The sequence below is a fragment of the Ranitomeya variabilis genome, chromosome 2 (genome assembly GCF_051348905.1).
Source record: "Ranitomeya variabilis isolate aRanVar5 chromosome 2, aRanVar5.hap1, whole genome shotgun sequence".
NCBI classification, from domain to species: Eukaryota; Metazoa; Chordata; class Amphibia; order Anura; family Dendrobatidae; genus Ranitomeya; species Ranitomeya variabilis.
In genome coordinates, this window is record NC_135233.1 from 443619784 (window position 1) to 443645244 (window position 25461).

A 25461-nucleotide genomic window follows, 5' to 3' on the forward strand; every position below is an offset into this window, starting at 1 on the left:
GCACCAACAGAATAGTGAGTGCAGCTCTGGGGTATAATACAGGATGTAACTCAGGATCAGTAATGTAATGTATGTACACAGTGACTGCACCAACAGAATAGTGAGTGCAGCTCTGGGGTATAATACAGGATGTAACTCAGGATCAGTAATGTAATGTATGTACACAGTGACTGCACCAGCAGAATAGTGAGTGCAGCTCTGGGGTATAATACAGGATGTAACTCAGGATCAGTAATGTAATGTATGTACACAGTGACTGCACCAGCAGAATAGTGAGTGCAGCTCTGGGGTATAATGGAGGATGTAACTCCGGATCAGTAATGTAATGTATGTACACAGTGACTGCACCAGCAGAATAGTGAGCGCAGCTCTGGAGTATAATGCTGGATGTAACTCGGGATCAGTAATGTAATGTATGTACACAGTGACTGCACCAGCAGAATAGTGAGTGCAGCTCTGGAGTATAATACAGGAGGTAACTCAGGATCAGTAATGTAATGTATGTACACAGTGACTGCACCAGCAGAATAGTGAGCGCAGCTCTGGAGTATAATGCTGGATATAACTCGGGATCAGTAATGTATGTACACAGTGATTGCACCAGCAGCATAGTGAGTGCAGCTCTGAAGCATAATACAGGATATGTAATGTATTTAGCAGTTATTCAGCCCTGTTTATAATGTGTTATCCTTTGGTTCTTACACTGTTAAATTGCAAACAGTTTGTAAAAACAAGCAATTTTCCTGGACATGACAAGCTTCAGTCACCCTGCGCTCCTCCCAGTCACCCTGCGCTCCTCCGATTCTGCAGAGTGCAGCACTTGGGTCGCTGGTCTGAACGATCAATCAGAAGCGCACCTACCCCACAGAAGTTTAAAAGAAAACAAAAAAAAACAAAAACACAAAGCCACAGAGCAGCGGTGCACTCTAAGTTAAAAAAAAAAAAAAAAAAAAAATGAGGAACCCCTTCAAGTTGTAGAATGGTCTTGGAGACGGCGGACCCTTTTGGTGTTTCTGATTAATATAAAACGTTACTACACGGAAATCTCTGCACAGTTTTATTCTTATTTTCTTTTCCATCAGGTTATATTTCAGGATTAGTGACTAAACACGTTTATCGCCAACCCAGTAACATGTGGTAAGTGCACTTAAGGATTGGAAACAACCCTGGTTAGAAAATAACCTTACATATAAGCCACATACACATCGTAACCAGCAGAGATCTAAATGATACCGATATCCATTGATGAAAAAAAAAATTTATAATATGGCGAGTGGACAATTCCATAAATCCTCTTATGTTACAAATAATTTATTGATCGGCCTGTTCTCAGAACAAGACCCATATTCCCACACATGATATACTCATAAAATAAAATAGAAACTGATCTCTTCACCGAGTCATGGGTATCTGATAGAACCGGTTCTGACCTGCGATATTGTAGCAAAAAAGTTGAAAAAACTGACAACTAAAATATTCCAGAAATTCATATCTAGATTCTTAAAATGATCGTTAATTCTCCCTCTCTATTATATATATATGATTTTGCTATAAGCCTATAGCCTCCCTTGTGGTTCGGTTACAGTCTCCGCCTGGTGGCAGTGCTGAGAACTGCACTGTAGTGAGCCGAAGTTGAAAAGTCTGTATTGGATGAAGCGAGTGCTATTGTTTTTTCAGCTTTTTCCTGGCTTTTTCTAGATTTGCTTTTCTCTTCTCTTCTTCCTCTTCGCGTCTCAACTCCTCCAGGTCCTCTTGTATGCCTAACCGCAAACTGGGGAGGAAGATAAAACAAAAACAAGACATTAGAGACTAAATCTGCAAGAGCACAGACCCCTGGGGCTGCAATCTTTCTACAAATTTTGGGGAAAATCCATCAGTGATGCAGAGAGTGATTATTGGCAGATCATCCCTGAAGCTGGGCAGAAAGCTATTCTCTCTGGTGTCAGGCGGACGTACCTCCTTGCTTCCTCTTTTTGCTGTTCTCTGAAGTTGCTCTCCATGTAACGCAAGGCATAGTCGCTCTCGTCTTTATATCTGGGAACAGCAGGGCAGAATGAATTACCTTCAGGACACACATCTCGCCATCTTGACCATTTCAAGCCAGAGGATACAAATTCTAAATGATAAATTTCACTTTGAAGACTGGGATTCCACCCCTTACCTCATTCTGTCATAGCCGAATATCTCGCGGATGTGCTTTGAAATCTCGTCTTGCGATTCCCCTCCGTCATCAATGAAATCTTCCATTTCGGAGTCGTACTCCTCTTCCTCGTCGTCGATTCTTCGCTTGTATGCGCTAGTTATGGGTGGCAGAGGAGGACCTGCAGAGAGACGACTCTTACTCAGCAAATTACAAAAAACTCAACCCTCAATATTTACACCACAGATCTTTTAAAAGGGTTCTCCATGATTCCACAGAAAACAGCACCACCCTGGGAACATAGACAACGTCTGCCATTGCACCTCATTGAAGTGAATGAAGCAGAGCTGCAATAACACGGAAAACCCATATGGGGTCAGGGCTGGCACTGCGTTTATTTTTCTAATCCTGGAGAACGGCTTTAAAGCGTACCTGTCATTTTAAGCGACTGTTCACAATAAGAGGTCGTGTGTAAGTAATGAGTAACAACACTATCGCTGGCCACTATATGATTTGTCTCCTGCATTTTTTTTTCTAGCTGCACACAGCTACACAAAGGATTCCTTCTCTTCTGTCTCTGTGTAGCACAAATTCAGAAGCATCATGGATGACATTATACAACAGTACTGAGCAGTGTACATGTGAATCCAGCACTGGGATAAGATAAAACACTAGAAAGCAGCAGCATAATCTGTGCAGGTCTCTAACGCCTACACATCTTTCCTCTCCTCTCCATAGGCCACAATAGGCAGCTGTAATTACTATCTGGGTGAATGATGAGTTCAGGAGGTTAGTGATGGGGGAGAGAAGTGGCTCATAATTAGAAAAAAAAAAATAAAGTTTCAACTATGAATACCTGGTGGGCGAGACATTGGTCGTTGTCCTGGTGGAGGTCCCGGTCTCATGCCGTTCACTTGTCCTGGTCTCGTGTCATTCACCTGTCCCGGTCTTGTGCCATTCACTTGTCCCGGTCTCATGCCATTCACCTGTCCCGGTCTCGTGCCATTCACTTGTCCCGGTCTCATGCCATTCACCTGACTCGGTCTCATGCCATTCACCTGACCCGGTCTCGTGCCATTCACAGGTCCATTACCAGATTTAGGAATTAAGTTTTTAGAGGAAATAGTTTCAGATACCACAGTACACTTGGGCTTTGACCCTGGTCCCATTGTCAAATGACTTCCTGGCCTTCCAGGTCCAGAATGAGCTGTAAGTTTAGAAGAACCTAAAGTTGCGCCTCCATTTGGTCGCATGGATGACCCTTCTCTGCCCGATGGGGCAGTTTTAGGCTTAACACCTGACAAAGTATTCCCAGTGGTTGGTCGGCTAGATCCAGATACGCTTGATGGACGTGCGGAACCAGAGCTGCTCATCGAGTGTCCAGAGCTGCTTAGTCGAGATGGTTTGGCTGACCCAGATCCGCTAGAGGGCCGTGATGAACTGGAAGAAGAGCTTCCTGAGGAGTGGACAGAGCCTGAGATGCCAGAAGGCTTGGAGGAACTGGAGCTACTTGTTGGTCGGGAAAAAGGTGTAACTGCTCCACTAGATGGCCGTCCAGAAGAAGAAGTAGATGCTCCAGAAGGCCTCGAAGAGCTCGATCCTCCAGATGGCCGCATGGTACTGGTTCCAGGGCCAACTGATGACTTCCCAGAAGCTCCAGAAGACTTCACAGAACTTGAGCTTGAACTGCTGGGTCGGAAACTTTTTTGAAGTTTTTCATTAGTCTCTGGTCTGGAAGATGAAGACTGTTTACCACCAGGGTCTCTGCTAGATGAAGGTTTGGAGCTTCCATTAGAAGAAATTTTACTTGCTGACGAGTGTTTTTCAGATTTGTGCTTCACATCAGAATGTTTTTTTACGGTCCGGCCGTCTTCACTTCGAGTTTTGTCATGATGACTACTTTTCGAGCTGGAGCCACTGCTCTTTATCTTCCTTTCCTCTGAATGGCTTTCCTTAGAAGAGGAATGTTTATCTGAAGAGCTTTTGCTAACTTTTATTACAGTTTGGCTACTGGTCTTTGAGGTTTTTTGGTTCTTCCTTTCCAAGAACTCAATTTCTCTGATTTCTTCGGCAGTTCTTGGTCGTTCATCCACCTTTTTAACAGGTTTTATGATTTCCACTGGCTCATATTGTTTTTTTTCTGCAAGACGCAGCAAATCAGCAAAGTTCATGCCCGCTGCAGGCGGTGGTGGCCTTTTCACATTGGAAAACTTAGGCTTTTTTGAAGGCGGCGGCGGTGGTGGTTCTTCAAACTCCTCCTGCTCGGACTCGCTCTGGGAGTATTCGTACATTTCTTCTTCTGTCAAGTACTCAGAGTTCTCGTTATTGTCGTTTTGGTCCAGGTCAGACTTTGATCGTTTCTTGGGTTTATCTTCTACTGGAATCCCATTGTAGCCCTTGAAGTTGTCCTTTGTCCTGGAAGCCATTGCCCTTGCTTTTTTGTCATGTTTCATTTCCTTGCGTTTCGCCAACAGTTCCTCTTTTTTTTTCTTTTCGGTCATTTCTAGAGCACAAAAATATAAGGAGTTAAATTTAACTAGAAAATGTATATATGCATGAAAGCAAAAATGACCATATCATTGGCATTAACAGTAATGGTCGTCATGCATGTTAGATTCAAAGGACAACAGTGTCATCTTACAGGGGTTGTCCAGGACTTGCATGGTGATGACTTATACATCTACTAGGTGATCACTGAGGGTCCGACACAAAGTACCCCCACTACTATGCTGTTACCAGCTATGGCAGTGGCCACATGCAAGTGCAACACAGCCCCCCCTTGAAACTGGATGAATAAAAAAAAAAAAAAAGTGTCATGTGCGGGAAGAAGTCCACAGCGAATCTCGGCCGTATACACATTAACATAAATATCAATATCCGCAGATGCTCGTTTTTTTCAGAGATAAGGTTAGTGTTTTTTTCGTAACAAAAAAAGGCAACTCATGGACTCTTATTAATGGGCGATTTTTTGCAAGGAGAGGAATTTATACAAGTTATCTCACAATATATCATCAGTAAACTTCTCGTGCAATGAGACTAATAGGTGAGGCCACGCCGCCTGGCACAAGAGGCTCAGCAGGGTACAGAAACGGCAGGAATCCAATGAAAAAAAATGGAAGTTAGAAGTTATTTCTTTAATAATAAAGCTTTTTGGGAAAGATCATACCTTGTTTCCGCATTTCCGCTTCCTTGCGCCGGAGAAAAGCCTGGACAGCAGCTGACTGCACCCCTTTGATTTTGGGATCTTTCTTGGGGGGTCCCACTGCCAAGCTGTACCTTTTCTGTAAAGTGAAGGAAAAAAATGCATTAAAACAAGCAGCCCACCGGCACAACGAAATCCACATCCCCCTGTACCAAATTCAGCTAGCTCATGACAAAGGCCACGTTCACATGGGCAACACATTCTGCCAAACTTCCAGGAACTCAAGAGCAGACACGGATTTTTGCAATGAACTGACATCAAACAAGCAGGATCTGTAGTAATAATGAACGCGCTGCAGATATTAAACCCTTAATAGGCAAGGAGGTAAATAATACTAAAGGGTGTAATTTGTTTTATTCTTTTGGGGGCACAAAAAAATAAAAAAGCTCTTCAAAAACGCAAGACAAACCCACTGAAAAAAAAACACTTAAATTCAAAAACATCTTCCAAATACTCTCCAAATATTTCTCACGACAAATCCCTGGAATCATTGTCAAAGCCACAAAAAGGACTAAATGTCTTTGTGCTAAAATCCAGAATCTTAGAGGTTTTTAGTTTTCAGAAAACGTGGCAACTGGCTGCAGTTTTTTTTTTTCTCTTTAGATCTAGTATACTTCGACTTCAGCAAAGCATTTGATAAAGTTTTTCATAAATAAAGTTTTACTTTTTTTGAAAAAATGACCATGAGATTGACAAGGCTATGATTAGGTGAATTCATAATTGGAAAAGTGTTTCAAGAGGGGACCACAAGGCTCTGTCCTGGCCCCAGTGGTGTTCAACATTTTTATAAATGATCTAGATAAGGGAACTGAAGGTAAACTGATCAAATTTCCAGACGATGCAAAGCTAGGAGGGATAGCTAACACTAGAGATGACAGAGAAATAATTCAGAAGGATCTGATAAGCTTGAACAAATGGGCAGCGACTAATAGAATAGTATTTAACAGGGGGAAATGCAAGATTGTACATCTGGCATGAATAAGAAAATTACATCTACAGAATGGGAGGAATAGAACTAAGAAACAGCAGGTGTGAAAAAGACTTGGGTATACTAATAGATCACAGACTGCACATGAGTCAACAGTGTGATGCAGCAGCAGAAAAGGCAAACAGTTCTAGGATGTATTAAGAGAAGCACAGAGTCTAGATTGTGTGAAGTAATTTTCCCCCTCTACTCCTCTTTGGTCAGACCTCATATGGAATAATGTGTCCAGTTCTGGGCACCACATTTTAAGAAAAAAAACTGGAGGAAGTTCAGAGAAGAGCTACCAGGATGGTGAGTGGACTGCAAAGTATGTCTGACAAGGAACGGTTAAAAGACCTGGGAATGTTTAGATTGCAAAAAAGACTAAGAGGAGACTTAATAGCTGTCAACAAATATCTGAAGGGCTGTCACCGTGTAGAAGGGTCATCCTTATTCTCATTTACACATGGAAACACGAGAAGCAATGGAATGAAAGTGAGAAGATAGAGATAAGATATTAGAAAAAAACTTTGACAGTTATGGTGATCAATGAGTGGAACAGGCGGCCACAAGAGGTGGTGAGTTCTCCTTCAATGGAAGTCTTTGAACAGAGGCTGGACAGACATCTGTCTGGGATGATTTAGTGAGTCCTGCATTGAGCAGGGGGTTGGACACGATGACCCCAGAGGTCCCTTCAAACTCTAACATTCTATGATTCTATGTTCTTTACTCACCCTCCCCTGGTCCCGCAGATTCCTGCGTCCTGTTATTGCCGTCAGCACTGCTTCCAATAAGCTCAGCTGCTCTGCCTGTGTAGACAGCACAAGCTACTGAGCTTAGTGATTGGCTGCAGCTCTGCCTAAGTGACATAAGTGCATGTAGACAATTATTTAATTCACTAAATACGTGTGAAAAAAAAATGCTGGAAAAATGCTGAAAGAATTGACAAGATGCAGATTTTAAAAAAATGTTGAAGTTCTCAAATTCATTCAGGCGTTTACCAGGTGAGAGTGTTTCTACCCCGGCATGACTGGTGAAGATTGGTTACTACAGCGGTGGATTCTGCTCCATGGGGGACACATCTGCCCCTGTTGTGATGATGAAACTATCAGTGCTGGCACAGTGCACACTCTGCAATCACGGCATCACACATGGCAACGTGCACTAGCACTTTAGGCCACAGTTGGGTTATTGCTTGTCGACCAAAAGCACAGTCGTCCAAATTAAGCCGAACAGATGGGGGAGAAAAAAAAAATAAAAAAATCAGTGAGTTCAGCAAATCTCAAGATCACTTCTGGTTTGTGCCTCATGGTTTGCTGATCAGGAATTTCTTAGAGTTTTTTGTGAAATGACTGCACCCCGAAAGTAACGCAGCACTTCTAACCCACCACACACTTCTCAGATGTCACATAAGACACAGTGAAATCCCCAAGACCGGCCACGAAAACCTCAGAACTTCCACCGCTCATCGACCTACTACAGCTATAATCAGGATATAATCAGAGCGCCCACGTGTAGATAGAAAGGTCCCTAAGGACACCACAACCTGCACATGATCAACGGTAAATCCTAGAGCTCGGGCCCCAACAACAAGGACTGTGGCACTGACACCCCACAAATAGAAAACCACCCAACAACACTAATTTACAGCTGTGTTTCCTTTTAACGGAAACTAAGTGTATCCGAGTGTAAAAGGGGAAACTAAATCTACAGCAAGAGAAGAGTTTAGGGTTAGGGTTTCTGCATTGTTTTGTCCCATTTTTCCAAGGGCCTTGACCGTTTTATCTATCCATCGACATGGCCATACGAAGGCTTGATTTTTGCGGGACGAGTTGTCACTTTGAATGTCACCGTTCATTTTATCAAAAAAGTGCACATGGTGCGGAAATAAAATGCGATTCTTCCTCCAATGTTATTTGTTTCATCTGCAGTAAAAATAAATAAATAAAAAATGAACTGGTAAAATGATGCTTGGCATTGCCAGAATCATGATAAACTGAATATTTTTTTTTTCCTAAGTTGTGGACCAGAGCGTTGTCTGATTTATTCATATGTGGATAAATAAAATAAAATAAAAAAAAAAAAAAAAAAAATATATATATATATATATATATATATATATATATATATATATATATATATATATATATATATATATATATATATATATATATATATTTTTTTTTAATTATTTTTTTCATTTCTCCGCATATGAATAAATATATATCACCTTCGGGTCATTCCATATCAAGTGATCCAAATATGAATATTTTTTTTACCTGACGCCTTTACATTTTTTTTATTTTTTGTTTTTATGAAGTACAACTTTCGTTAATTACAAATTAAAAGTTTTGAATTTTTTTTTCTTCATCAGTTAATTTTTTTACAGATTTCTAAAGTTTCAAAAAAGCGCGGATTTTGGCCTGGTATGGCTTTACATTTTACATGTGAAAAAACGTATGTTTTAAAACTGAAAACATGCATGTGTGTTACTTGTGTTCTTGATTATATTTGTACAGGGATTCAACTTGGGATCTATCACATTTGTATTTTTTTTAAGCCTTGAATCATCTGATTTTATGTTTGTCTGAGTTTCTTCCTTTTTTTCTTTTCAAATTACAACTTATTGCATTCAACATTTATATGTAACAATAAAGAAACACAAAAAAACAACTACCGAAGTGCCACAATAAATGCATCTTAATCATCATAACACAACTTGCTCAGCATTTTCAACCTGAATTCATTGAACAAGCCAAAAGAAAAAAGGTGATCATATCCTCAAGTGTGGTTTTCTAAATACAGTCTCGTCCTAATTATATGTTAAAAACAAGATTAAAAGAACCAATATTTCTACCACGTATTTATACATGGAACAATTTTTTTTCTATTATATCACTAAAGAGGTCATCTATGAAGTGTTTAAGAAGAATAGTACAGTAGTTAAATCCTCGTTCTATAAAATATGAACTATTCAACCAATTAATAGTAGGTTTTTAAGGTACCGTCACACTAGGCGATATCGCCAGCGATCCGTGACGTTGCAGCGTCCTGCATAGCGATATCGCTATGTTTGGCACGCAGCAGCGATCTGGATCCTGCTGGGATATCGCTGGTTGCAGGGAGAGTGGACGAACTTTCTTTCGTCGCAACTCTCCCGCTGAAACCGCTGGATCGCCGTGTGTGACGCCGATCCAGCGATGTCTTCACTGGTATCCATGGTAAACATCGGGTTACTAAGCGCAGGGCCGCGCTTAGTAACCCGATATTTACCATGGATACCATGGTAAAAGTAAAAAAAAAACATTACATACTCACCGTCTGTTGTCCGTCACGTCCCCTGGAGCTTGCCGTACTGTCTCAGCGCCGTCCGGCCGTAAAGCAGAGCCCAGCGGTGAACCTGCAGTAACAGCGGTTCACCGCTGGGCACCGCTGTTACGGCCGGCCGGCGCTGAGACACAGTCAGTGCGGCAAGCGCCGAGGGACATGAAGGACATGAAGGACGACAGAAGATGCGTATGTAGTGGTTTTTTTTTTTTTTTTACATGGGGACTTCGGCATCGCTGAAGACAGTTTCAGCGATGCCGAAGTCGCTTGGTCGCTGGAGAGAGCTGTCTGTGTGACAGCTCCCCAGCGACCACGCAGCAACTTACCAGCGATCACGTCGCTGGTCGCGATCGCTGGTAAGTTGCTTAGTGTAACGGCACCTTTACACTGGCCTGTTATCATCAATGTGTCCCTTCTAGAGGGTGAAATGTAATCTTGTCCATAAGCGCTCACTAGAAATGGCCGCTTCCTTTTGTGTCAGAGTATGTACGGCCTGTCATGGTGCTCGGCTCCACCTGAGTTATATCTGATTTTTGTAACTTTTACAATGTCTGGTTTCCTTGGATACACAGAGGACGGCGCTGGACCAGAAGGTGCAGAAAAGTCACTTCTACGTCTTCTTTTTCACAATCTTTGGAGAGTCCAGTAGCCGCCACCAGCGCCGATCATATTCACAGGTCACATCACCAGTTGTGTCATCCACTGCCGATCTTGTGCCGCCTTCTACCACGTCATGGACGTCACTGTCTTTATTTCCACTACATGGGATGACAGTCTGGTATTGCTGAGTCCCTGTGATGGATTCTGCTTCCTGTAACCGATGTTATAACAAACTCTCCTCCTCTTCGTAGTCCTGGTTTGTACAATACATGAACTGGATGTTAACAATATTTTCCTTCCTCCATTTGAGGAGTTGCCTGGGTGTTAATATTTGGTGTGAATACGGTCTGTGGAGGCCCGAGCTGCCGGCCGGTCATCTGCTCTGCAGTCACCGTCTACCCCTGGTCATCCTCAGCCCTAACAAAGCTTCTCCTCTGTCCTCTCCTGCTTCTAATACTCTGTAACATAATAATATAATACAGTAATAACTAGCAATCATGGATTATTTGGTAAATATGGACCCCACACTGTTACACCACAGACTGAACAGATCTGCATTCCAGATTTTCGAATTGACACTGTAATAGTTTTATTTTTTAAAATATGATCCCATCACGATCCCAACTTGTATTTTGGCACAGATGTGGCTAGGAGCATAGCAGGCACATGTGCAGTTTTTGAAATTAAACTTTTTTTTCGGAAATGCGTTTTAAAGTTTTGCGCTTGCGTTCGCATAGGTAAAATATTAACAAAGATACTCTTGTGACATATCTGGTGAAAGCCTGTACTGTTCTGAGTAGAATGGTGTTTATTTTGTTTCTCTATCTCTTTTCTAGCCTGAGTTATGGGGAGAAATGTAAAGGCAGGCAACACCGAAATTCGCACTTTTTCCGAACTTTGAAAATCAATTAAAAAAAAAAAAAAAACTAGAATTTTTTTTCTTCACATTTTGCATTCTCTGACACACTATTACCAAATAACAAAATATCAAAAGAATTAAAAATATAGTGGTAAAAATCATTGGTTCATTTGACATGGAATGACCCCGTCTCCATTCTGAAAGCTGGGTTTTATTCGAGTGCAGTCCAATTTTTGTCCATGGAACCATTGACTTGAATGGACAATATTGACACTCGGATCGAAATCGTAAGTGTCTCCGTGAGTTTTTGTGGATTGCAAAAAAAAATTTAAAAAATCGTGTGAATAGCTCCACAGACTCTCGCAGGTAAGAGCGCTACCCGTGAAAACCACAGACAGCGCTCGTACGTGAAAATCGGACGTCTGAACAAGCCTCAATGGTCAGCCCCCATGGATGGTAGGTGTGAGGGGTCCATCAGTCTCCTGTGCTCCCTCCATCCCACCAGGGCCTGTCCGCATTCTGCAGTGAGCCGGTGTTCTTGCCTTTTTCGGTGACGTGTCGTGGATTTCATGTTCCCATGGGTTGGATTCACTTTTCCTCTGGAGAATTTGCACTGTCTGCTGCAGACTTTACTCCTTCATCGAGGATCCTGAGTCTGCCAGTTACACTTCTGGCCTGACATTTCTGCTTTTCCGTAAAAAGACACAAATAAGCGCAGAAATGCCGGGAATTTCAGCACAGAAATTCTGCACGGAAAATAAACACTTTTAGTACGTTTTCTTTTTGTTTGTTTTTTTACGTGGCCAGAACCAGGTGTAGATTATACAGATCGTCATTTCCTGGGTTCACTAATGTTTGCATTTTTGAGAATAAACAGGTTCAATGCGTGAAAACCACATGTACGGAGGTAATCCGGTCTGAACTGCGCACGGTTTCTGCACAGCAAGCAACGCGGCTTCTTTTATTATTATTTTGGAAGCCAAAAAAGTCTGAATGGTGCAATAACCCCAAACACTTGTGTGAACGCTGTCAGCGGCTGCTGACGAAGCACCGTCCCCTCCCCCGCCTCGTGTAAGGAAAGCACATAACACCAGCCATAGCACTACTACCCCCAGCATGCCCCCTTCCAGGAGAGGTAACACTGCGATGCCTGTGTAGCAGCACTACTACCCCCAGCATGCCCCCTCCAGGACAGGTAACACTGCGATCCCTGGGTAGCAGCACTACTACCCCCAGCATGCCCCCTCCAGGACAGGTAACACTGCGATCCCTGTGTAGGAGCACTACTACCCCCAGCACGCCCCCTCCCAGGAGAGGTAACACTGCAATCCCTTGTGTAGGAGCACTACTACCCCCAGAATGCCCCCTCCAGGACAGGTAACACTGCGATCCCTGTGTAGCAGCACTACTACCCCCAGCATGCCCCCTCCAGGACAGGTAACACTGCGATCCCTGTGTAGCAGCACTACTACCCCCAGCATGCACCCTCCCAGGAGAGGTAACACTGCAATCCCTGTGCAGCAGCACTACTACCCCCAGCATGCACCCTCCAGGACAGGTAACACTGCAATCCCTTGTGTGGGAGCACTACTACCCCCAGCATGCACCCTCCAGGACAGGTAACACTGCGATCCCTGTGTAGCAGCACTACTACCCCCCGCATGCCCCTTCCAGGAGAGGTAACACTGCGATCCCTGTGCAGCAGCACTACAACCCCCAGCATGCACCCTCCCAGGAGAGGTAACACTGCGATGCCTGTGTAGCAGCACTACTACCCCCAGCATGCACCCTCCCAGGAGAGGTAACACTGCGATCCGTTGTGTAGGAGCACTACTACCCCCAGCATGCACCCTCCAGGAGAGGTAACACTGCAATCCCTGTGCAGCAGCTGTTACAGGACACGATGGGAGTTGTAGTTGGGTGACAGCAGGACAACCACAGGTGGGGGAACACGGAAATCATCGCAGACAGCGACAAACCTCCTGCGACAACTGCACATGACAGAAAAAGTCGCAACTCAGAAACCGCTGACCCCACTCTCCCGGGTGACCTATGCCCCCCCCCCATCTGACACTCAGCTGTTCCTCCCCCACCCCGCAGGCACACAGCGCCCCCTGGCCCTCACTCACCAAGGCGCCATCATTACTCTGCTTAGAAGCCGCCACCTTCAGGACGTTCATGAAATCCATGTCGGCCCCACCGAGTAGACGGTGCCCGTCGGATATCCCGGCCAGACACCAGCAGCCGCTGCACGGGGCGGGACCAGAGACTCCGCTCCAAGCAGTGACGCACAACACTCACGGGCACAAACTACTAGAGAACGCCCCCTTTCTGCGACGTCAAACACATCCGCCAACGTCACTTCCGCCCACACTGAAGCCAATGCGGCGCCATTGTTGCCAGCTGGTAATATCACATGATTTTGCTCAGTTATATAAAAGCTTCATAGGCGCAGAGGTGGTACTCGGAGCGGTGAAGGTCGGCAACAAGGTTGTTGGGAAAATTATTATTATTTTTTTATTTTAACTAAGGCAATTGAAGGAATGGTCTCGCCCGTAGCAGCCAATCAGATGGCTCCTTTCATTTTCCATAAAGCCTAGAAACAATTTAAAATGGAACCTGATTGGTTGCTATGGACGACTCCATTTTCCCTCATTAGACTGAGTGGTTGCTATGGGCAAAAATTTTTTTATTAGTTCTGAGATACTATACTGGTCAGCATGTAATTTTTTTATATCTGGTTTTTTTTTTGCTTACTTTTTTTGGAAAACCAGGGGTTTATCTTCAAATTTAGTCACACGTCTGTTCCTCACAAAGTATGGAGCGCGCTGTACGGCCCGAGGATGGGTCTCCTAAACCAAGCACAACATCCACATGCATGCCTCAGGAGACCCGGGCAGAGCCATTCTCAAACTGGGATTTCTCCAGTGCCAAAAAATATCTGTTCTTTTTGTGTCAAAATGGAGCAAACATTATATTCTTTTCATCCATTTTGTTTTTTTTAACAGTTTCAGAAAACTCCTGTGCCCCAGCTGCGAATCGCTTGTGAAAAAGCAACTTTAATCACCCTCCCCAGGTCCAGCTCTGAGTCTGGTATTCTCTGCAGCCCCAACGCCGTGTCATCAGCACCGCTGCCAAACGCTGTGCTCAGCGGCACGTACCCTCAACCCGGGCAGAACCGATGGGTTTGTCCACCATAATGTGAGCTTGGGTTTCATGTTGGGACTAATTTATCAAGTTTAAGGTCAGAAAATTGTGCATTTTTTTTTTTACGCAAAATCTGTGCCTACATAGATGTCATTATTTTTGTGTAGTTGCAAATAAATATTGGGAGCCTTTACATTTGGTGCAAACTATGTATGAAAGGACGGTCTAGATACATGAGGGCCTAAATGTCTAAAAGTGTGGAGTACGTGCCATAATGTATCCACATAGAATAAAATGGGGGAAAACGTTCCCGAATCATGAAAGAAATGCAAACACTTGGAAGTAACACCATAAAAGAGGCAGGTTGCTCTCTGTCACAAAGCTGCTAGCAATTAGGACCTGTAGGATGGGCAGGAGGGACACTGGGGCCGAGGCCATGTTCAGTAGCTGATATCCAAAATCAGGAGTGGGCGAAAAATGCAGTGGTGCACGCAGTGGTATAACTAGAGTCTGGTGGGCCCTGGAGCAAGATTTGGACCAAGACCTCCCCTCTTTCTGGTATTTATATACAAATGCTTATCGATAAATTAGAATATCATCCAAAAGTTAACTTATTTCAGTTCGGTACAAAAAGTGAAGCTCATATATTATATAGAGTCATTACAGACAGAGTGATCTATTTCAAGTGTTTATTTCTGTTAATGTTGATGATTATGGCTTACAGCCAATGAAAACCCAAATGTCATTGTCTCAGTAAATTAGAATAATTAACAAAAAAACACCTGCAAAGGCTCCTAAGTGTTTATAAACGTCCCTTAGTCTATTTCAGTAGGCTCCACAATCATGGGGAAGACTGCTGACCTGACAGATGTCCAGAAGCAATGAATAAGGATTACATTCCGAAACGTGTATGCTAGATTTGCAAATCTTTTCTGCCCATGTACACTGGTGCGACTTTTTAATTCTTCAGTAAAGACTTCTGTTATGATCCTTAGTGGTTGAGGATCACAAATTACTCCAGCTAAGTAACAAACATAGGACAAGCTCTAGAGAGGTGGCAAACTGGACTGACCGCAAATCTGAACCTATCCAAACACACTAGAAGTAGCCGGTGAACGTGCCTAAAAATCCTAGACGTCTCGAGCCAGCCTGAGGAACTAACTACCCCTAGAGAGAAAGAAAGACCTCTCTTGCCTCCAGAGAAATAATCCCCAAAGATATAGAAGCCCCCAACAGATAATAACGGTGAGGTAAGAGGAAGGCACATACACAGGGGTGAAAGCAGATTCAGCAAATGAGGCCCACTAATACTAGATAGCAGAAAATAGAAAAGGGAATCTATGCGGTCAGTAAAAAACCCTTACAAAATATCTACTCTGAGATTTCAAGAACCCCCACACCAACTAACGGTGTGGGGGGAGAAACTCAGTCCCCTAGAGCAACCAGCAAGCGAGGAAATCACATTTTAGCGAGCTGGACAAAAAACATAATGAACACTGATAATCAAAAAATGATCAAACAAAAACTTAGCTTGTCTTGGAGAGACTGGGAGCAAGGTAGCCACAAGGAATCTGAAGAGCACTGAATACATTGATAGCAGGCAAGGAACTGAGTCTCCAGGTGAGCTAAATAGGAAACCAACCAAGGATAACGAACCAGCTGATGCAGCCAACCTGCAGAAAGACAACACTACACAGTACCACTTGTGACCACTAGAGGGAGCCCAAAAATAGAATTCACAACAGTACCCCTTCCTTGAGGAGGGGTCACCGAACGCTCATCAAGACCCCCAGGTCGATCAGGATGAGCCGCGTGGAAGGCACGAACCAAATCGGCCGCATGAACATCAGAGGCGACAACCCAGGAATTATCCTCCTGACCATAGCCCTTCCATTTAACCAAATACTGAAGCCTCCGTCTAGAGATACGAGAATCCAAAATCTTCTCCACCATGTACTCCAATTCGCCCTCGACCAGCACCGGAGCAGGAGGCTCAACAGAAGGAACCACAGGTACCACATACCTCTGCAACAAAGACCTATGGAACACATTATGAATGGCAAACGATGCTGGGAGATCCAAACGAAAAGACACCGGGTTAAGGATTTCCAAGATCTTATAAGGACCGATGAAGCGAGGCTTGAATTTAGGAGAGGAGACCTTCATAGGAACATACCGAGAAGACAGCCACACCAAATCCCCAACACGAAGTCGGGGACCCACACCGCGGCGGCGGTTGGCAAAGCGCTGAGCCTTCTCCTGTGACAACCTCAAATTGTCCACCACATGGTTCCAAATCTGCTGCAACCTATCCACCACGGAATCCACCCCAGGACAGTCAGAAGACTCAACCTGACCCGAGGAAAAACGAGGATGGAAACCAGAATTGCAGAAAAAAGGTGAAACCAAAGTAGCAGAACTAGCCCGATTATTAAGGGCAAACTCGGCCAAAGGCAAAAAAGTCACCCAATCATCCTGATCAGCAGAAACAAAACATCTCAAATAAGTTTCCAACGTCTGATTAGTTCGTTCGGTTTGGCCATTAGTCTGAGGATGGAAGGCCGACGAAAAAGACAAATCAATGCCCATCTTAGCACAAAAAGTCCGCCAAAACCTGGACACAAACTGGGATCCTCTATCAGACACAATATTTTCAGGAATGCCGTGCAAGCGAACCACATTCTGAAAAAATAGAGGAACCAAATCGGAGGAAGAAGGCAACTTAGGCAAGGGCACCAAATGGACCATCTTGGAAAAACGATCACACACCACCCAGATGACAGACATTTTCTGAGATACTGGAAGATCCGAAATAAAATCCATGGAAATGTGTGTCCAAGGCCTTTTCGGAACAGGCAAAGGCAAAAGCAAACCGCTGGCACGAGAACAGCAAGGCTTAGCCCGAGCACAAATCCCACAAGACTGCACAAAGGAACGCACATCCCGCGACAAGGAAGGCCACCAGAAGGACCTAGCCACCAAATCTCTGGTACCAAAAATCCCAGGATGACCCGCCAACACCGAAGAATGAACCTCGGAAATAACTCTGCTGGTCCATCTATCCGGGACAAACAGTCTCTCTGGTGGACAACGGTCAGGTCTATCCGCCTGAAATTTCTGCAGCACTTGTCGCAAATCTGGGGAAATGGCAGACAAAATCACTCCCTCTCTGAGAATACCAGCCGGCTCAGAAACTCCCGGAGAGTCAGGCACAAAACTCCTAGAAAGTGCATCAGCTTTCACGTTCTTCGGACCAGGCAGGTATGAGACCACGAAGTTGAAACGGGAGAAAAACAACGACCAACGAGCCTGTCTAGGATTCAGGCGCTTGGCAGATTCAAGGTAAATCAGATTTTTGTGATCAGTCAAGACCACCACACAATGTTTAGCTCCTTCGAGCCAATGTCGCCACTCCTCAAATGCCCACTTCATAGCCAACAACTCCCGATTACCAACATCATAATTCCGCTCGGCAGGCGAAAACTTTCTTGAAAAGAAAGCACATGGCTTCATCACAGAGCCATCAGAGCTTCTCTGCGACAAAACAGCCCCTGCTCCAATCTCAGAAGCATCAACCTCGACCTGGAAGGGGAGAGAGACATCTGGCTGACATAAAACTGGAGCTGAAGAAAACCGGTGCTTCAGCTCCCGAAAGGCCTCCACGGCCGCAGGAGACCAATTAGTCACATCAGAACCCTTCTTGGTTAAATCCGTCAAAGGTTTAACCACGCTAGAAAAATTAGCGATTAAACGACGGTAAAAATTAGCAAACCCCAAGAACTTCTGAAGACTCTTAACAGACGTGGGCTGAGTCCAGTCATGAATAGCCTGGACCTTGACTGGGTCCATCTCCACAGTAGAAGGAGAAAAAATAAAACCCAAAAAGGAGACCTTCTGTACTCCGAAGAGGCATTTTGAGCCCTTCACAAATAAAGCATTAGCACGCAGGACCTGAAACACCATCCTGACCTGCTTCACATGGGACTCCCAATCATCAGAAAAGACCAAAATGTCATCCAAATAAACAATCAAAAATTTATCCAGATATTCTCGGAAGATGTCATGCATGAAGGACTGAAACACAGAAGGAGCATTAGAGAGTCCAAAAGGCATCACTAAGTACTCAAAATGGCCTTCGGGCGTATTAAATGCTGTTTTCCATTCATCTCCCTGCTTAATGCGCACAAGGTTATACGCACCACGGAGATCTATCTTGGTGAACCAACTGGCACCCTTAATCCGAGCAAACAAATCAGACAATAGTGGCAAAGGATACTGAAATTTGACTGTAATTTTATTCAGAAGACGATAATCTATACAAGGTCTCAAAGAACCGTCCTTCTTGGCCACAAAAAAAAATCCTGCACCAAGAGGGGAAGAGGATGGGCGAATATGTCCCTTCTCCAAAGACTCCTTTATATAACTCCGCATCGCGGCATGCTCTGGTATAGACAAATTAAAAAGTCATCCCTTAGGGAATTTACTACCAGGAATTAAATTTATAGCACAGTCACAATCCCTATGAGGGGGCAGGGCACTGGACCTGGGCTCATCAAATACATCCTGGTAGTCAGACAAAAACTCAGGGACCTCAGAAGGAGTGGAAGAAGCAATAGACACCAACGGAGTATCGCCATGAATTCCCTGACAACCCCAACTTGACACAGACATAGCTTTCCAATCTAAAACTGGATTATGAGCTTGCAGCCATGGCAGACCCAAAACGACAACATCATGCAAATTATGCAGAACGAGAAAGCGAATCACCTCCTGATGTACGGGAGTCATGCACATGGTCATTTGCGTCCAATACTGAGGCTTATTCTCAGCCAATGGCGTAGCATCAATTCCCCTCAGAGGAATAGGAAATTCCAAAGGCTCCAGGACAAAACCACAGCGCCTGGCAAACGACAAATCCATCAGATTCAGGGCAGCACCCGAATCCACAAAAGCCATAACCGGGTAGGACGACAAAGAACAAATCAAAGTAACAGACAAAATAAATTTAGGCTGTATAGTACCAATGGTGACAGGTTTAGCGATTTTTTTTTTTTTAAGCGTTTAGAGCATGCTGAGATAACATGAGTAGAATCACCACAGTAGAAGCACAACCCATTTTGACATCTATGACTTTGTCGCTCAATTCTGGTCAGAGTTCGGTCACATTGCATAGACTCAGGTCTCTGTCCAGAAAATACCGCCAAAGGATAAGCAGATTTGCGCTCCCGCAAACGCCGATCAACCTGAATGGCTAAAGCCATAGAATCACTCAGACTTGTAGGGGTGGGAAACCCCACCATAACATTCTTAACGGCCTCAGAAAGACCTTCTCTGAAATTTGCAGCCAGGGCACACTCATTCCACTGAGTAAGCACCGACCATTTCCGAAATTTTTGACAATACACCTCTGCTTCATCCTGACCTTGAGAGATAGCCAACAACGCTTTTTCTGCCTGATTCTCAAGATTAGGCTCCTCATAAAGCAGTCCAAGAGCCAGAAAAAATGCATCTACATTAAGCAAAGCAGGATCTCCTGGCACCAGAGAAAAAGCCCAATCTTGAGGGTCGCCACGCAACAAGGAGATAACAATTTTAACTTGCTGAGCGGAATCACCAGAGGAACGAGGTCTCAGAGATAGAAATAACTTACAATTATTCTTAAAATTTTGAAACCTAGATCTATCTCCAGAAAACAACTCAGGAATGGGTATCTTTGGTTCTGACATAGGGCTACGAATAACAAAATCCTGAATACTTTGCACCCGTGCAGTAAGATGATCCACACTAGAAGTCAGAGTCTGAACATTCATGTCTGCAGCTGAGCTCAAAACCACCCAGAGTTCAAGGGGATGAAAGAAGCTAAACAGACTGCAACAAAGGAAAAGCGGGAGGAAAAAAAAAAAATGTACTCAGGTCTTCTTTTTATCCCACTTCTGCGATGCATTAAACACTTTTTGGCCTGCTATACTGTTATGATCCTTAGTGGTTGAGGATCACAAATTACTCCAGCTTAGTAACAAACATAGGACAAGCTCTAGAGAGGTGGCAAACTGGACTGACCGCAAATCTGAACCTATCCAAACACACTAGAAGTAGCCGGTGAACGTGCCTAAAAATCCTAGACGTCTCAAGCCAGCCTGAGGAACTAACTACCCCTAGAGAGAAAGAAAGACCTCTCTTGCCTCCAGGGAAATAATCCCCAAAGATATAGAAGCCCCCAACAGATAATAACGGTGAGGTAAGAGGAAGGCACATACACAGGGGTGAAAGCAGATTCAGCAAATGAGGCCCACTAATACTAGATAGCAGAAAATAGAAAAGGGAATCTATGCGGTCAGTAAAAAACCCTTACAAAATATCCACTCTGAGATTTCAAGAACCCCCACACTAACTAACGGTGTGGGGGGAGAAACTCAGTCCCCTAGAGCAACCAGCAAGCGAGGAAATCACATTTTAGCGAGCTGGACAAAAAACATAATGAACACTGATAATCAAAAAATTATCAAACAAAAACTTAGCTTGTCTTGGAGAGACTGGGAGCAAGGTAGCCACAAGGAATCTGAAGAGCACTGAATACATTGATAGCAGGCAAGGAACTGAGTCTCCAGGTGAACTAAATAGGAAACCAACCAAGGATAACGAACCAGCTGATGCAGCCAACCTGCAGAAAGACAACACTACACAGTACCACTTGTGACCACTAGAGGGAGCCCAAAAATAGAATTCACAACAGACTTCTAAATTTTATTCAACACGCTGGATATTTTTCTATTTCTACAAAAGAGCTACAAGTGTCACATTCCTTGTGTCAAGCCACTCATGACCAATAGACAACGCCAGAAGCGTCTTACCTGGGCCAAGGAGAAGAACTGGAGTCTTGCCCAGTGGTCCAAGGTGTTGTTTTCAGATTAAAGTACATTTTGGATTTCATTTGGAAATGAAGGTCCCAGAGTCTGGAGGAAGAGTGGAGAGGCCACAATCCAAGCTGCTGGAGGTCTAGTGTGAAGTCTCCACAATCAGTGATGGTTTGGTGGCCATGTCATCTGCTGGTGTAGGTCCACTGTGTTTTATCAAGACCAAAGTCAGCGCAGCCGTCTACCAGTACATTTTAGAACATTTCAAGCTTCCCTCTGCCGACAAGCTTTTTGGAGATTGAAATGTCATTCTCCAGCAGGATTTGGCCCCTGTCCACACTGCCAAAAGTACCAATACCTGGTTTACAAACAACAGTATCACTGGGCTTGATTTGCAGCAAACTCTGTTGTGAATTCCGCTCTTGGGCTCCCTCCGGTGGTTGTAAGTGGCACTTTTGTGAGTTCTGCTCTTGGGCTCCCTCCGGTGGTTTTGAGTGGAACTGCTGCTCCTTGGATTTAGCAGTCGCAGCTGCTTCCACTGATCGTCTTTCTGGCTCGGCTATTTATCCTGGCTCTATCCTTCAGCCTGGGCCAGTTGTCAATGGTTCCTGGTTGGATTCACATCTCTGCTTGGATTTCCCTGATATTCTGACCAGTTCAGCAAAGATAAGTCCTTGCTTGTTCTTTTGCTGTCCACATATTGTGGACTTTATCGTTCAGCTCTTTCTGTTTTTTCTTGTCCAGCTTGTCAATATGGATTTATTCAGTTAAGCTGGAAGCTCTGGGAAGCAGATTTACCCTCCACACCTTTAGTCAGGTGTGGAGATTTTGTAAACTCTGTGGTGGATTTTTCTAGTTTTTTTTATACTGACCGCACAGTATTCTGTCCTGTTCTATCTATATAGCTAGACTGGCCTCCTTTGCTACATTCTGATTTCATTCTGCGTATGTCATTTCCCTCTCCACTCACAGTCAATATTTGTGGGGGGCTGCCTTTCCTTTGGGGATTTTCTCTGAGGCAAGATAGCTTTCCTGTTTCCATCTTTAGGGGTAGTTAGTCCTCCGGCTGTGACGAGGTGTCTAGGGAGTGACAGGAACATCCCACGGCTACTTCTAGTGTGGTGATAAGCTCAGGAACTGCGGTTAGTACAGGTACCACCTCCTCCAGAGCTCGTCCCATGTTGCTCCTAAACCACCTTTTTATAACAGTACAACTGGCCAGAAATGAATTAAATGCATCTCAAAAGAAGGAAAAAAAAGTTCTGAGCCATTTTTTTTTTTTTTGCAGTCTGTTTTGTCTTTTTTTTTTTCCTCTTAATCTCTGGGTGGTTCAGGATTTTGGCGCTGGTATGGATGTTCAGGGTTTGTTTTCTCATGTGGATCAACTTGCTGCAAGAGTACAGAGTATCCAAGATTATGTTGTCCAGACTCCGGCTTTAGAGCCTAAAATTCCTACTCCTGATTTGTTTTTTGGGGACAGATCTAAGTTTTTGAACTTTAAAAATAACTGCAAATTGTTTTTTGCTTTGAAACCCCGTTCCTCTGGTGATCCCATTCAGCAGGTTAAGATTGTCATCTCTCTGCTGCGTGGTGACCCTCAGGACTGGGCATTCTCCCTTGAATCAGGGAATCCGGCATTGCTTAATGTAGATGCATTTTTTCAAGCGCTCGGATTATTGTATGACGAACCTAATTCTGTGGATCATGCAGAAAAAACCTTGTTGGCCCTATGTCAGGGTCAGGAAGCGGCAGAATTATACTGCCAGAAATTTAGAAAATGGTCTGTGCTCACTAAATGGAATGAGGATGCTCTGGCAGCAATTTTCAGAAAGGGTCTTTCTGAAGCCCTTAAAGATGTTATGGTGGGGTTCCCCACGCCCGCTAGTTTGAGCGAATCTATGTCTCTAGCCATTCAGATTGATCGGCGCCTGCGCGAGCGCAGAGTTGTGCACAATATGGCATTGTCCTCTGAGCAGAGTCCTGAGCCTATGCAATGTGATAGGATTTTGACTAGAGCAGAACGGCAGGGATTCAGACGTCAGAATAAGCTGTGTTTTTACTGTGGTGATTCTGCTCATGTTATTTCTGATTGCCCTAAGCATACTAAGAGGGTCGCTAGGTCTGTTACCATCAGTACTGTACAGCCTAAATTTCTCTTATCTGTGACCCTGATTTGCTCATTATCGTCCTTTTCTGTCATGGCATTTGTGGATTCAGGTGCTGCCCTGAACTTAATGGACTTGGAATTCGCCAGGCGCTGTGGTTTTTCCTTGCAGCCTTTGCAGAGCCCTATTCCTTTGAGGGGCATTGATGCTACACCATTGGCCAATAATAAACCTCAGTATTGGACTCAGCTGACCATGTGTATGGCTCCAGCACATCAGGAAGATTGCCGTTTTCTGGTGTTGCATAACTTGCATGATGTTGTTGTACTGGGTTTTCCATGGTTACAGGAACATAATCCAGTGCTGGATTGGAAATCTATGTCTGTGACTAGTTGGGGTTGTCAAGGGGTACATTTTGACGTTCCTTTGATGTCAATTTCCTCTTCCCCCTCTTCTGAAGTCCCTGAGTTTTTGTCGGATTTCCAGGATGTATTTGACGAGCCCAAGTCCAGTTCCCTTCCTCCACATAGGGACTGTGATTGTGCTATTAACTTGATTCCTGGCTGTAAGTTCCCTAAGGGCCGACTTTTCAATCTGTCTGTGCCAGAGCATGCCGCCATGCGGAGTTATGTCAAGGAGTCTTTGGAAAAGGGGCATATTCGGCCGTCTTCGTCACCATTGGGAGCGGGATTCTTTTTTGTTGCCAAGAAGGATGGCTCCTTGAGACCCTGTATTGATTATCGCCTTCTTAATAAGATCACGGTCAAATTCCAATACCCTTTACCTTTGCTTTCTGATTTGTTTGCTCGGATTAAGGGGGCTAGTTGGTTTACTAAGATTGACCTTCGAGGGGCATATAATCTTGTTCGTATTAAACAGGGTGACGAATGGAAAACTGCATTTAATACGCCCGAAGGCCATTTTGAATACCTTGTGATGCCTTTCGGGCTTTCTAATGCTCCTTCTGTATTTCAGTCCTTCATGCATGATATTTTCCGCAATTATCTTGATAAATTCATGATTGTGTATTTGGATGATATTTTGATTTTTTCCGATGATTGGGAGTCCCATGTGAAGCAGGTCAGGATGGTATTCCAGATCCTTCGTGATAATGCTTTATTTGTGAAGGGGTCTAAGTGCCTATTTGGAGTTCAGAAGGTCTCTTTTTTGGGTTTTATTTTTTCTCCCTCGTCTATAGAAATGGATCATATTAAGGTCCAAGCCATTCATGACTGGATTCAACCCACATCGGTGAAGAGCCTTCAGAATTTTTTGGGCTTTGCTAATTTTTATCGCCATTTCATTGCCAACTTTTCCAGTGTGGTTAAGCCCCTGACCGATTTGACGAAGAAAGGCGCTGATGTGACGAATTGGTCCTCTGCGGCGGTTGAGGCCTTTCAGGAGCTTAAATGCCGATTTACTTCTGCCCCTGTGTTGCGTCAGCCGGATGTTTCTCTTCCTTTTCAGGTTGAGGTTGACGCTTCTGAGATTGGGGCAGGGGCCGTTTTGTCTCAGAGGAATTCTGTTGGTTCCTTGATGAAACCGTGTGCCTTCTTTTCCCGCTGGTTTTCGCCTGCTGAACGCAATTATGATGTCAGCAATCGGGAGTTGTTGGCTATGAAGTGGGCATTTGAGGAGTGGCGACATTGGCTTGAGGGAGCCAAGCACCGCGTTGTGGTCTTGACCAATCATAAGAATCTGATTTACCTCGAGTCGGCCAAGCGGCTGAACCCTAGACAGGCTCGATGGTCCCTGTTTTTCTCCCTTTTTGATTTTGTGGTCTCGTATCTTCCGGGATCTAAGAATGTTAAGGCTGATGCCCTCTCTAGGAGTTTTTTGCCTGATTCTCCTGGAGTCCTTGAGCCGGTTGGCATTCTTAAGGAAGGGGTGATTCTTTCTGCCATCTCCCCTGATTTGCGGCGGGTGCTTCAGGAATTTCAGGCTGATAAACCTGACCGCTGTCCAGTGGGGAAGCTGTTTGTTCCTGATAGATGGACTAGTAAGGTAATTTCTGAGGTTCATTCTTCAGTGTTGGCTGGTCATCCTGGGATTTTTGGTACCAGAGATTTGGTTGCTAGGTCCTTTTGGTGGCCTTCCTTGTCGTGGGATGTGCGTTCTTTTGTGCAGTCCTGTGGGACTTGTGCCCGGGCCAAGCCTTGCTGTTCCCGCGCTAGTGGGTTGCTTTTGCCTTTGCCGGTCCCTGAGAGGCCCTGGACGCATATTTCCATGGATTTTATTTCGGATCTTCCTGTTTCCCAGAAGT

At 44.3% G+C, this 25461-nt stretch overlaps 2 protein-coding genes across 4 annotated transcripts in view; one reads left to right on the forward strand and one right to left on the reverse strand.

Annotated features, from left to right (window-relative positions):
* Positions 1–1044: 1044 nt before the first annotated feature.
* On the reverse strand, positions 1045–13431 carry SPTY2D1 (SPT2 chromatin protein domain containing 1). The gene is made up of 6 exons (XM_077287162.1): positions 13222–13431; positions 5307–5421; positions 2997–4643; positions 2162–2321; positions 1957–2034; positions 1045–1771 (listed from the first exon to the last, which is right to left on the reverse strand). The coding sequence occupies exons 1-6, from the start codon at positions 13279–13281 to the stop codon at positions 1663–1665; spliced, it is 2169 nt and encodes a 722-aa protein (XP_077143277.1). The 5' UTR covers positions 13282–13431; the 3' UTR covers positions 1045–1662.
* Positions 13420–25461, forward strand: part of TMEM86A (transmembrane protein 86A) — a 110846-nt gene continuing 98804 nt past the window's right edge. For 2 of the 3 annotated variants that reach the window (XM_077287163.1, XM_077287165.1), the window contains exons 1-2: positions 13512–13582; positions 14101–14293. The gene's annotated coding sequence lies outside the window, so the exon portion shown is untranslated. The other variant, XM_077287164.1, reaches the window with a different exon arrangement.

Bases quoted from the DNA above. Each gene is read 5' to 3' on its own strand.
- SPTY2D1 (XM_077287162.1), bottom strand. From the start codon at position 13,281: ATGGATTTCATGAACGTCCTGAAGGTGGCGGCTTCTAAGCAGAGTAAT. The intron at 5,422-13,221 runs GTGAGTGAGGGC...TTCACTTTACAG, and splicing joins AGAGTAATGATGGCGCCTTG to AAAAGGTACAGCTTGGCAGT. The intron at 2,035-2,161 runs GTAAGGGGTGGA...TGCTGTTCCCAG, and splicing joins TTCGGCTATGACAGAATGAG to ATATAAAGACGAGAGCGACT.